Genomic DNA, 14413 nt, shown 5'->3' on the forward strand with positions numbered 1-14413 from the left:
TGTAATTTCTACCCATTGTTCCTCATTCCATCTTTCAGTTCAAAACAGAATGAGTCAAGTAAGTCTAATATACGGCAACCATTCCTATATTTGCATACAGCAACCCCATCTCTTCCACAAGTCTTTATTCTCTGTAGGCTAAACATTCTGACTCCTTTGACTGATATTGGCATGACACCACCCCAGTTGCCACTGTACTCGTCAGAAGCAGATGCTATGGAAATAATTTTGCTTGACTGTTTTTCTTCAGGACAAAAGAGGGCTCAATGGAGGTGTTCTGTAAGGTAACTGCGGTCACATAAAAGGCACAAATGTCATTTCCCCCCAATAATCAACAGTCTATATGTGTGAAAAATCCACTCCTAAACTACAGTTACCTGGTATTGGTGGAGTAACCCGTCCTTGAGCCATATCCCGGCTACATTCTGTAGACTTCACTGGAGTAGCTGCATCTGAGTCTAGAAGAAAAGAGAAATAAGTCCTCTGGTTCGAGGAGAGAAGCAGCAAGGATAAGATGGCTAAGACACCAACTAGAACTCTAGCTGTAGCATCTAGGTGGCACAGTGGATAGGATGCTAAGCCTGGAGTCAAGAAGGCCTGAGTTCCAAGTACTTTTTAATTCTATGATCCTAGGCAAGTCACTAAACGTGGTTTGCCTCAGTTTCCTCAACTTACAAATTGGGGATCATAACAGCACCTACCTCACAGGACAGTTGTGAGGATCAAATGCCATCATATGCTAAAGTACTTAGCACAGTGCCTGGCACTTCCTAGGTGCTTAACAAGTCCTTGTTCCCTTCCTCATCTTCCCCTTTCCTAATAATAAAAGTGAATCAACAAGCAACATGTGTCAGGCACTGTGCTAAGCACTGGGGATTCAAAGAAGGAGGGGGGAGGGAGTTTCTGCCTTCAAAGATTACCCCCAGTTTTACATGAATGCATTCACGGATCCTTGAAGCAATGAACTAAGCAATGGGTGCCAGAAAGAGTTCTGAGTCACATAAAACTAGAGGGTAAATTAGGCAAATAAGGTAGAATAAGCAGATCGAACTCTGGACTTGTAGTCAGAAAGGCCAGGATTCAAATACTACTTCACACACAAGGCAAATAGGCATTGAATAAGCACCCACTATGTGCCAGGGCTACAAAGAATATCTGACCCTGGGCGACTCACTTAATTTCTATGACCCTCAGTTTCCTCTGTTTCCAAAGGAGGGCACAACAATAACACCTTCTTCAGAAGGTTAATTTGTGAGGATCAAATAAAACAGCATATGTAAAGTGCTTTGCAAATCTATCCTATGAATGTCAACTATTTCCACCAAAGGCATTGACAAATTGGGTTGCTAATCAATATCAAGTCAGCTAGTAAAGATTTTAATTGGCTGTTATATTATGGGCCTGACTGATCTGTATGCAGACAGCCTGTGGCATGGGAGACACAGTAATGTTTGAGGATGCTGTGTGGGTTTTTCCTTCTCTCTCAACTTCCTTCAACTGTTTCAACATAAAGAGAAAGTTCTGGCCCATCTCTGTGAGCATGAAAAATGTCAGCTACTAATTTGGGAATACCTAAGAAGCACTGGACACTGCATGGATCCAAAGTCATTGTATTATATGGTGTCTTTGCATCTGATAAATAATGAGGAAAAAGAAGAAGATCCTTTGGGACATCAAGAAATGAGAAACTGCTCCTGTATTCTCCAGCATCATTGTTGCCCATGCAGTGTAATTGGAGGGAGTCCTGGGCAAAGCACTGTGGATTGCAAGTACGATCTTAAAACTGCAAATCTACCAGTGCCTGGGATGAGGGGGGATGCTGGAGTCACGTGAAAGCCCTCCTTAGAATGGATTGTTACATTTTCAATGCAAGTATTTATACCTTGGAAATCTGCAGATGCTATAAATCTGGGCTTAATTTATTGTTTTGATTGTCCAGATTTAAGAAAATAATGGAAAACATGTTAATAACAGAGATTAAACCTAAAAGTATGTTGTGTGTAATTTTTTTTTTCCAGAGAGCTGGTTATTAAATGTTATCAGCACAGCTCCTGCCTGAGATACACTTTAATCCATTAGCAGAAAATGCCTTGGCCTTTAGTTTTAGGAGTCTGCCAAAGATGAGGTCTGCCAAGAATAGGATGCCCCAGAGGCACTGGGAATAGGATGAGGGGTTTAGAGCAGGCAGAAGCCAAGGTGGAAGAATCGGAATGGGATTCTATGAAGACAGATGGGGGAGGTGAGCAGTCTTCAAAAACAGAGGTACATGGCTAAAGTAGTAGTTCCCAACCTTCTTTGTTCTGCAAACTCCTTTTAACAGTAACAAAAAAATGCCATTGTGAACAACTAGAGGAACTTAATACACTATTCATAATATTCTTTTAAATTGATTAAATTGCTTATAATAATTAAAATGTTAACAAACCTAGAATACTTAAACATGTTGGTACCTATTATCACAGGGGGGAGATAGATAGATAGATGATAGATAGATAGATAGATAGATAGATAGATAGATAGATAGATAGATAGATAGATAGATAGATAGATAGATATAGATATAGATATACACACACATATATATTATATATATATATATATATGCTACATAATTGGGTAATTATTTACTGCTTAAAGAACCATTAAATAATGTTTAGCCTGAACCTGTTGGACCACTGGAGAATTTTTGAAGCATTGGGCTAAAGAAAACCCTTAGTGTCCTCACAATTTTGTTCTGGGCTTCAGGCCTGACTCATCACATAAGCTATCATTTGTCCCATCAGGATTGGCTTCAAGTGAGAACAGACAAGGCCTGTTGATGCTAAAAGCAAAATGCCTCATGGGACTTAGCTATGTGTACTTTAGTAACAAGGGCAATTGCTGGTAACTATAGTTCTTATCTTCCTGTGACTCAGTAAGTGGCCAATTTCTCCTCTCTAGTTCCTTTCTTGTGCTTCCAAATCCTTTTTAACTTTGATGTCTTATCTACTAGATAAGCAGAGGCCCTCCTATTTCATTGGCTAGTCTTCTGAGATAAGTAAGCCCTGCTCTTATCCATTAGGTGAGCAGGGTATCTAAGGAAGGCATCTAGGGTAGTGAATGCACAATTTAAGAAATACATTTGACCCCTCCCATAATAAACGACTTAATGGTATTGTTCTATGGCAAGTGGAACACCACTGCTTCTGCACCAAAAACAGGCCTATAATGGGAGTGCAATAGATAATCAATTAGGAACAGGAATAAAAGATGTCATCAAGGAATTGCATGATATGAAGAGAAGATGGGCTGATCATATGCAAAGAACAAGAGATGACAGGCAGAAATCCAGAGTGCTCCTCTGTTGTCCTTGTAATTTCCAGAGAAATTGAGGAAGACTTCCAGAACATTGGGTGGGGAATGTTTGGGAGATAATGGACAAGAGTCACACAGGGTGGGGAAGTGGGGATATCCTTGAAGGGGACATTCAGATCAATGAGATCACAGATCCATTTGGTCATTGATCCTCTCACTTATAGCTTACCCTTCCAGAGATAAACTTCTTGGAAACTTATAAAGGGGCCTGGGACTTCTTTAAGAAGCTCTGAACCTGAAAACAAAACAAAATAAAATTTCAAAAAATTAAGAATGGGCTTTGCCTTCATTCTTATCTTCATCCCCATTCTCATCCCCATCATCCCTATCACCATAACTATCACTATCACCACAGTCTCACAAATCAGCCAGTAAAACTATGCCTGAAGGGGAATCTTCTCTACAGCATCCCTGACAAGTGATAAGCTGCATTCTATGATAGTCTTCTACTATTTACTGTTGTTGTTGTCATCAAGTAATTTTTTAGTTGTGTCCAGCTTTTCATGACCCCATTTAGGGTTTTCTCCCTTCTCTAATCCAACTACCGACTTCTTTGGTTTCAAGTCCCAACTAAAATCCTACCTCCTACAGGATACCTTCTCTTAATTCTAGTATCTCTCCTTTATTAATTATCTATCTTTATATTACTATATACATTGCAATATATATAATTATAAAACATATATGTATTATTATTTTTTTAATATTTATTCATTTATTTAAAGTTTTGAGTTCCAAATTCTATCCCTCTCTCATGCCCTCCTTCCTACCCTCTCCCCCTCTCCAAGGTTGCAAGCAATAGGTATAGGTTATACTTGTGCAATTATGTAAAACATGACCATATTAGTCATTTTACATAATAATACTCAAGTAAAAAAAAGAGAAAGTGCAAAATAGCATTCTTTAGTCTGTATTCAATCAATATCAGTTCTTTCTTTGGAGGTGGATACTATGATTAGTCATCAGTCCTTTGGGATTGTCTTGGATCATTGAATTGCTGAGAGTAGTTTAAGCCATTCATAATTGCTCATAGAACTATAATGTTTTCACTGTGTACAATGTTTTCCTGGTTCTGCTCTCTTCACTATACATCAGTTCATATGAGTCTTTCTAAGTTTTTCTGAAATCATCCTGCTTGTCATTTCTTATAGCACAATAATATTCCATTACAATCATATACCACAGCTTGTTCAGTCATTCCCCAATTGATCGACATTCCTTTGATTTCCAATTCTTAGATACCATAAAGAGTTGCTATAAATATATTTTGTACATTTTTTTCCTTTTGTCTTTTTCACAGTTACTATTGTTAACTGTTTCCCTACATCCTATTCTCTTCCCCATGATATTTACTCTATTATCTATCTTCTTTCACCCTATCCCTCCTCAAAAGGGATTTGCTTCTGACTGCCATCTCCCCCAATCTGCCGTCCCTTCTTTTACCCCTCCTTCCTTGTCCCTTCCCCTACTACTTTCCTGCAGGATTAGATAGATCTACTCCACCCAATTGAGTGTGTACTTTATTCCCTGCTTGAGCCAACTCTGATGAGATTAAGGTCTTTGAGCCAAGTCTGATGAATGTAAGGTTCATTTCTATCCTGCTCCTCCTCCATCTCTCTCCCCGCCCCCCCCCCCCCACCACTCCATAAACCCTTTCCTGTTTCTTTCATGTGGGATTTCACTCCCATTCTACCTCTCCCCTTTCCCCTCCCCCAGTGCAGTACTCTCACCCCTCAATTATACCCTAAAGATGTCATCATGGGACAACTAGGTGACACAGTGGACAAAGCACCCACCTTGGACCCAGGAGTACCTGAGAAAAAATCCAGCCTCAGACACAAGACACTCACCCAGTGCACAACCCCAGCCATGTCACCCAACTCCAACCACCCCACAAAAAATAAATACTTTATAGATATCATCCCTTCATATTCAATTCCCACCTGTACATTCTGTCTCAGTATATTCCTTTCAGCTGTCCTAGTAGTGAGAAAGTTCTTTATGGCTTAGAAGTATTATTTTCCCATGTAGAAATGTAAACAGTTTAACCTTTTAACATCCCTCTTCATTTCTTTTTCCTGTTTACCTTTTTATGCTTCTCTAGAGTCTTGTATTTGAAAGTCAAATTTTCTATTCAGTTCAGGTTTTTTCATCACAAATACCTGAAAGGCCTCTTTTTCATTGAAGTCCCATTCCCCCCCCCAAAGATTATACTCAGTTTTGCTGGATAGATGATTTTTGGTTGTAATCCCAATTCCTTTGCCCTCTGGAATATCATATTCCATGCCCTCTGATCCTTTAATGTAGAAACTGCTAGATTTTGTGCTATCCTTTTCAACTAAAGCAAATACCAGAGTTTATTGATATGGATAAACTTAGGGATAAATATAGAAATAAGGACAAAGAAAAGCAAAATACAACTTGTGAACTTCAGTATACCAGACTCACTCTGTTTTAACTTTCTCTCCTGCTGCCTGTGTGTCTCTCGCCTGTGGGTGTGGCTGGCTGGCTGCCACCACCGCCTGCATTCCCCATCTCTGTGTGCTTTGATCCTTTCTCGGCCGCCCTCACTCATCTACTTTAGCATTCCCATCTACTGACCAACTCCTTTTCCTACTTCTTTACTACCTCCTCCTTTCACTTCTCATACTCCTGAATATAAAACCCTTCTCTCTCAGGAACCATGACCTGGCAACGCCCATGCCCCCAGGCTAATTCATTCTGGTGCAAGAAGCCCCTGTGCCAGGCACAGCCAGAGCCAGAAGCTGGAAGGAGGGAGCTAGGGCATGCCTGAGGCTTCCTGTGGGTATCCTGCTGAGTGGGGTGTGGGCGCCCGAGGCCTCCATGTGGGGCCTGCAGCCCTGATGCAGTTTTGAGGAGAGTGGTCACGCTGGGGGAGGGGTGGTCCTTTTGGGTCGCCTGAGGCTAATTTTAACCTCTTACATGTGTATAATTGATATATAGATATCCTGTATATATCTTGCTCTATGTACATTTGTTAGCATGTTTTCTTCTCCTTAGATTGTAAGCTCCTTGAGGGCAGGTACTGTCTTCTGTCTCCTTTTGTTGAGTATACAATGTTTAATAAATGTTGGCACAATAGATAGAGTGCTGGACCAGAAGTCAGAAAGGCTCATCTTCCTGAGTTTAAATCCAGCCTCAGATTCACTGAGCGACTCTGGGCAAGTCATTTAACCCTGTTTGCCTCAGTTCTTCAACTGTAAAATGAGCTGGACAAAGAAATGACAAACACTCTAATATCTTTGCAAGGAAAAATCTAAATGAGGTCATGACGAGTCAGACATGACTGAAATGACTGAAAAACAACAACAACAAAAAATATTGATTATTGATGATTGGGCAAATTTAGAAAATTCTCTTCTCTCTCTGATTGATTTATCACATGCTCTCCATACAAGTCCTACAGGGATCTTTATGCCCACTTAATAGTTGAGAAAACCAATGCTCAGGGAAGTGACTTGGCCAAGAGTTCATGGCTATGAAAAGGTGTTTCTGGAACTCCATCCCAGGTCTTCCCAATCTAGTCCTCTATCCATTGCCCTGACATTGCCTTTCCTCTTCCATCCCCCAAAGGGCTTTGAAAATGTTGAACCAGAAGCTTCTCCACCCCTAAAATGGCTTCTGAACTGAGTGATCAACTCTTCATCCGGCTGCTACTAATTTCTGATGTGCAGTATTCTACTTTACATAGAGTGGAAAGGCAAATACAGTCTGAGTCACCAAAACCAAGCCTTGCCACAGCATGTCTACAACTGATGTGTTTATTACCACAGACCCTGCTTTGGGTCACCAACAGACCACATTTGCTGGACAGGAAAGCAGAGGGTCCTTTTAGATGCCTCTCTTAAAGGCAAGCTTGAAGGTAAAGGGAATGATAATGCCCAGAAAATATGCTAACATATTTTCATATCCATATATTTCATATCCATCCATCACTCCTCACCTCCTTTCTTCCTTTGTAGTTCCCCCCCCCCACTAGAATGTGAGCTCCTTGAAAGCAAGAACCATCTTTTATCTCTTTTTGTATCCTCAGCACTTAGTATAATGCCTGGCACATTGAAGGCTTAATAAATGTTTATTCACTGAATGACTTCCCAAAAGAACTTGCTTTGTGGTCTTAGACAAGTTGTATCACTTCTCTGGCTCATTTTCTTCATCTGTAAAATGAAAGACTAATGACTTCTAATGTTCTTTCTAACTATATTATTAATTATAATCATAATAGAGTAATAATAACTACGTCACACAGTGGAGAGAGTGCCAGGGTCCTGGAGTCAGGAAGACCTGAGTTAAAATCCAGTCTCAGGCACTTACTAGCTGTGTGACCCTAGGCAAGTCACTTAAGCCTGCTTGTCTCAGTTTCCTCATCTGTAAGGTGAGCTGGAGAAAGATGGCAAGCCACTCTAATATCTCTTCCAAGAAAACCCCAAATAAGGTCACAGAGTCAGACACGACTGAAAAAGGACTAAACAACCACAACATAATAGAGTACTATAATTAGAATAGATAAATAATCTATCATAATTCTATAATTCTATGAAGAGGTGTTTTCTGAGCCCTCCAATCAGAAATGATAATTCCCCACTCAGACCTCCCTTCCCATGCTTCACTCTGCATTATATTCACCACAACAAAACTTCAACAAATCAAGTGAACAAACACTAATTATTTACTCTGTGGAAGGTTCTAGGAAACAGAAACTAGATAAGATGCATGCTCTGCTCTCAAGGATCTTCCGATATATAAAGGGAAGACACCAATGCAAACAGCAAATAAATGATGTTACATTAAGTACATCAAAGAGTTCCATCACAAAGTCCTACTTGTGGTCTGAATGGAAAAATCATTTAGCAACTGAAAGATTTAGGAAAGGCTTCCAAGAGGAAGCAACCTTTCAAATGAGGTTTTGTTTTTGTTTTTTTCAGGGCAATGAGGGTTAAGTGACTTGCCCAAGGTCACACAGCTAGTAAGTGTCAGGTGTCTGAGGCTGAAGTGAGTTTTAAAAAGAAGTGAAGGGATTCAAGAGGCATAGGTGGGAGGAAGGGAAAATATTCCATGAACAGAAAACAGCCTGGGCTAGTCCAGTTTGGCTCTAACCTAGAGTGGAGAAGAGAAGGAATATGAGCCAAGTTTAGAAAGGTTGGCTCCAGTTTGATTTTAAATGGCTCTAAAAGATTATAAAGTGTGAGCTTTCTTCAAGAAGCAATTTCATTGTTATTCTTCAGTTGTTTTGGTCGGGTCTCACTCTTCTTGACCCCATTTGAGGGTTTCTTGGCAAAGATACTGGAACGCTTTGCTTTTGCCTTCTCCAGCTCATTTTACAGATGAGGAAACTGAAATAAATAGGGTTAAGTGACTTGTCCAGGGTCACACAGTTAATACATATCTGCAGCTGGATTTGAACTCAGATCTTTCTGACTCCAGTATTGGTGTTCTGTTGAGGGAACCACTAAAGGTTTTTGGGCAGAGAGGCTACAATTATCCAATACAGACATATGAAAAAATAATGTAATTGTCATTTGAAGAATGGATTTGAGAAAGAAGAGAATAGAGGGGAAAAGATTTGTAAGAAGGCTTTTGCAATTGTCCAAGTTGGTAGTAACGAGGGTCTGAACTAGGGTGGTAGTTGTCAGAGCATATAGGGCATGGTAGTTGCAAGAGATGTCACAACAGAATTGCTGAAAAACAGTAACCAAATAGATGTGAGAAGTGAAGACAAGCCAAAGTTAAGGTCAAGGTCACAAACATGGTAGATTGAACACATTGTGATGCCACAGATAGGAATAGTAAAGTCAGGATGAACAAGTTTAGGAGTCAAGATAATGAATTTAGTTTTCAATAACATTAAGTCCAAGATCTCAGGCAGATCATCCAGACAGGAGTTGTTTTGGAAGCAGCTGAATATGAGGGTCCAGGGGTCAGCAGAGGTCAGCCCCAGCCATACAGCTATAAGAGTCCATATCAGATCAGTGGTAGGTGATAGTAAAAAGGTATGAACAATAGAGTAGAAAGTTGTTTGGCAACAGTACAAAGTATAGATTGAAGAGGGGAGAAAATAGAGGTAAAAAAGACCAGTGAGGAGCCTATTTCAGGAATTCAGGGGGTAGATAATAAGATCAAGAAGCAGGGTAATGGCAGACGGAAGAGAGAGGAGGGGAAAGCTATAGGAAGGATTACAAACTAATAGATTAGATATAGAAAAGGTCCTAGAGATAAACTAGTTCTGTGTGTGTGTGTGTGTGTGTGTGTGTGTGTGTGTGTGGTTGTACACAGACCTGTTGGTCTGGTGAAACAAATGATCCTTTTCTCAGAATAATGTTTTTAAATTCACAAAGTAAAATATATAGGGAAATATGTAGTGTGTGTGTGTGTGTGTGTGTGTGTGTGTGTGTGTATACATATGTACACACATATATGGGAATATATATATATATATATGGGAAAATATAAAAAATTAAATCAAAGTCAGTGAAAATAAAAATGTAATTTTGTTCCTATCCAAGTACATGGATCCTCTGAAATCTATACATATACCCTTTGGAGGGAGCACATGGACCCCACATAAAGAAACCCTAATCTAGTGCAGTTCTCTCAGTTTACAGATGAGGGAACTGAAGTCCAGGGAGGATAAGTGATCTATCTAAAGTCACAAAGATCATAAATGGCAGAGGTGGGACCTGATTGTGCTACCTAAGTGTTTTTAAAAAATAACACCAAGGTTTCAGACAAGCAATTGACACTGTGGATGGAAATAGTTAACATCAGAAGGAGTGAGAGATTTAGAGGAAAAGATAAAAGGCTCACATGCATTGAGTTTGAGGCATTCAAATAGAGATGTCCTAGGGATACTTGGAACCATGGGACTGGAGCCCAGGAGGGAGATGTATAGGTGGAGAGAAGGGAGGGAGAGAGAGAGGGGGAAGGGAAAAGACATAAGAAAGAAGTGAAAGGAAGACCCATTTTAAGGGGTAAAGAAGATGAGCAGGCAGCAAATGAGATCAAATAAGAGTTATGAGAAAGAGCAGAGGAGAAGCAGATGTGTTTGATGATCCTGAAGATGAGGGAGCAGATAGTATACAAGAGAAGGGATGGTCAGCACTGTGAAAAATGGGGGAGAGGTCAAAGAGAATGAGGATTGAGAAAAGGTTAGAAAATGTCATTATAAATTGAATACTTCTCCAGACATCCCAATAGAGTATAAACTCTAAAACTCATCTCCCCATTTCCCACCAGCTCCACTCATTTTGGATTTCTTTAGCTTCCCCACCATGCCAGGTACTTCCCACAACCCCACTCCTATCCCACAGCTTTTCAGCTTTCTTGTGTGTGCTGTCTTCCTCTATTAGAGTGTAGGCTCCTTGCGGGCAGGAACTATCTTTCTTTTTCATATTTATATCCCTGGTGCTTAGTGCAGTGCTTGGCACGTAGTAGGCAATTAATGTTTATTGATTATTAATACTTATTAGCTGAGTGGCCATTGGAAAATAAGTCACTTTACCTTTCTAAGTCCCAGTTTAGTGATCTGGGAAAAAAAGGGAAAAAAACAAAAACAAAGGAAGGGTGGATAGCACAACAGCTTTAGTAGTTTGAACTACCAAACTAAATCTATTGTAGGAAAAGCACTTTATAAATCCTAAGTAATAAAGGATAGGCAACTAAGTGGCTCAGTGAATAGATGCAGGCCTACAGTCAGGAAGACTCTTTCTAAATTAAAATCTGGTCTCAGACACTTAATAGCTGTGTGACCCTGGGTAAGTCACTTAACCCTGTTTGCTTCTATTTCCTCATCTGTAAAATGAGCTGGAAAAGAAAATGTAAGACCAATCCATTATCTTTGCCAAGAAAACCTCAAATGGGGTCACAAAGAGTTGGACATGACTGGAATGACTGAACAACAAATAATAAAGGTCAAAAGTATTAGTGCAATTTTAAGTTATTAAAACTTTTTTGGGGCACATACATGCATACATAAATACATATGTATGTATACATGTGACTTCTTAACATAGTAATAAAGAGTGACACATATAGAACTTAAAGGTTTACAAAGTGTATTAAATACATTTTCTCATTTGAGACTCACAGCCACCCTGGGGGGTATGGTACAGTATGATAGAATATAATAGTATCATAATACTATTATCCTCATTTTACATATTAGGAAATTGAGGTTCAAACTGAGTCTCAATTGTTATTTTTAAAATCTTAATACTACTCCCTTATATTAATGTAATACTTTATAGTTTTCAAAACATTTTAGTCAATCAACAAACTTACATTAAGTACCTACTATGCCCCATACACTGTGCTAAGTGCTCATTTAAAGCACACACAACTTTCATGAGATTATTATTAGTCTCATTTGAAATATAAAAGAAGTGAGGCTCAGAGAGATGCAGTTTCTTACCCAAGGTCACACAGCTAGTAACTGGAAGATCTGAGAATAGATCACCCATCTCTCCTGACTTTCTTCTATGCCATACTACCTTTCAGATCAGTGGATGACTCTACCTGGTCCTACCTAAGACCAATTGGTAGAATTTCCAGGAGTTGGGAGTTGGGTTAGATGTCAGCTTAATGTAAGGAGAATCTTCTTTATAATTAGAGTTATCTATCAATGGAACTAGGTTTCCTAGAAAGGTAGTGATCTCCCCATCAGTGGGAATGTTCAAATAGGGGCTGGATGACCACCTGTTGGAGGATGCTATTGAGAAGCTTCACAATGCAAATTCAGGTTGAGTTAGATGATCTCTGAGGCCCCTCAGGAGTTCCTGAGCCTAGATTTCCTCATGGAAAGGGATGACAGAAATGTAAAACACAGCTTGCCCACTCTTTCTAAAGAGTATTTCAGGGACCAGTCTGGAGCTCCCATTTGTCCAACATCTCAAAGCTGTTTTGTTGTTGTTGTTGTTTTAAATTCAGCTGGATCTAATAACAACCCCCAAAACATTTGTGTCCAAGGCAATTTTTTTTCTCAACAAATTTTAAACTCCTGTGAACACTGGAGGACATTTAATCTGCATGTTTGCCATTCGTTTCCACTTGTAAATGACATCAGTAATGAGCTTTGTAAAGTCCCAAAGCTTTTTAAGCCTTTTTTCTTAGAAATAGAAAGGATGATGACGCCAAAAGCAAATAATTAAAAAACAGAGAGGTTTCTACTGGAAAAGTCAGGAGATGCTGGCGATGGGTTCCATGTACTATTCCAACCACAGAAGTCAAAACATAAACCCGACATGAGAAAAGCAGTCTCATTGATCCCTTATGCCAGAAGTCTCCAACCCTAAATTTAAAAAGCAGCCTGTTTTCTATAAGGGGCAAAATGAACTCTGGATTCTCACTCTATTAGCCCAGATATGATTTACATTTTTGATCTCAAAATTTCCAAGTTGGAAAGTACTTTCAAGGAAATCGAGAGTCTGGTGCACAGTAGGCACTTACTGATTATAATTTGCTTATTGATTGACTAATTTCTCCCTTCTTGGAGGTCTTAAACAAAGGCTTCATGATCACTAGTCAAGTATGTCAGAATGGGGATTCCTTTCATGTATGGGTTGGACTAGATGGCTATTGAGGTCCCTTATGACTCAATTTTGTAATTCTGGGAGTCTCTGATGAATGAATCTCCTCTACTGCCTCTCTGATGGATAGTCATTCAGCATTTGAGGCCTCTGAGATGGGTGATCTATTCTCAGATCTGCCAGCTATTAGCTATGTGACTTTGGATAGGAAACTGCATCTCCTTAAGCCTCAATTCCCTTATCTTTAAAATAAGACTAAGAATAATCTCATGAAAGTTGTGTGTGCTTTAAATGAGCACTTAGCACAGTGTATGGAGCATAGTAGGTACTTAATGTAAGTTTGTTGATTGACTAAAATGTTTTGAAAACTATAAAGTATTACATTAATATAAGGGAGTAGTATTAAGATTTTAAAAATAACAATTGAGATTCGGTGTGAACCTCAATTTCCTAATATGTAAAATGAGGATAATAGTATTATGATACTATTATATTCTATCATACTGTACCATACCCCACAGGGTGGCTGTGAGTCTCAAATGAGATAATGTAATACCTTTAGTAAGCCTTGAAGATTCATGTATCAGTCTATGATGAAGTCACACGTATGCCTATGTATATGTAAACATGTATATATGTATACATGTATATATGTATATATATACACACACATTTATATATTATTGATTATTAATACTTATTAACTGAGTGGCCATTGACAAATAGGTCACTTTACCTAAATTCCAGTTTAGTGATCTGTGGAAAAAAAAGGAAAAGAAAAAACAAAGGAGGGGTGGATAGCACAACAGCTTTGGTGGTTTGAACTATCACACCAAAGCTATTATAGGAAAAACACTTTATAAACCCTAAGTAATAAAGGATGGGCAACTAGGTGACGCTTTAGGGGATAGAATACTGGGCCTGGAGTGAAGAAGACTCATCTTCCTGAATTCATATCTGGCCTCATACACTTAGTAGCCGTGTGGCCCTTAATATGTCTGTGTGTTGGGGGGGGGTGCTCCATTAAGGTCTCAATTTTTAGTAAGTGCTAGTTTTTAGGAAATTTTCTTTTGTGTTAAGCCAAAATTTGCCTGCCTGCAAGTTCTACCCATTGGTCTTACTTCTATTCCCATAGCAGGATAGAGCAAATCAAATCCTTCCACATGTCAGCCCTTCAAATGCCTTCCTAATTCTTCTCACCCCCTCCCCTCCATTATTCATTCCATTTTTCCAAAGTTCACTCTATTGCTCACACACATCGGAATTGCTTTGTGGCAATAATTTCAATCAAATGGGAAGACATTTTGATTAAGGAGGTTTTTTATATCTAATGCCACTCCTGCAGGGCCCTCCTAGCCCCTCCACTTTCTTGCCTACAACATCATCCTTTGGGATGCTCCCAGATTCATCTTCCTCACTCTAATTCTACCCCTCTGCTCCCAAACCTTCAACTTCTCCCTATTACCAATGGAGTAAAGTTCAAACTTCTTTACCCTGGCATTCAGGGCACTCTACAA

The 14413-nt window shown here is 39.4% G+C and overlaps 1 protein-coding gene across 1 annotated transcript in view; it reads right to left on the reverse strand.

Moving 5' to 3' along the window:
* The window catches only part of TG (thyroglobulin), a 395662-nt gene that overhangs the window by 227740 nt on the left and 153509 nt on the right, over positions 1–14413 (reverse strand). Inside the window, 2 exon segments of the mRNA XM_043991635.1 lie at positions 378–458; positions 3524–3589. Of these exon segments, the coding sequence (XP_043847570.1) occupies positions 378–458; positions 3524–3589 (147 nt within the window).

Source organism: Dromiciops gliroides, chromosome 1, assembly GCF_019393635.1.
Source record: "Dromiciops gliroides isolate mDroGli1 chromosome 1, mDroGli1.pri, whole genome shotgun sequence".
In the NCBI taxonomy this organism is placed as follows: Eukaryota; Metazoa; Chordata; class Mammalia; order Microbiotheria; family Microbiotheriidae; genus Dromiciops; species Dromiciops gliroides.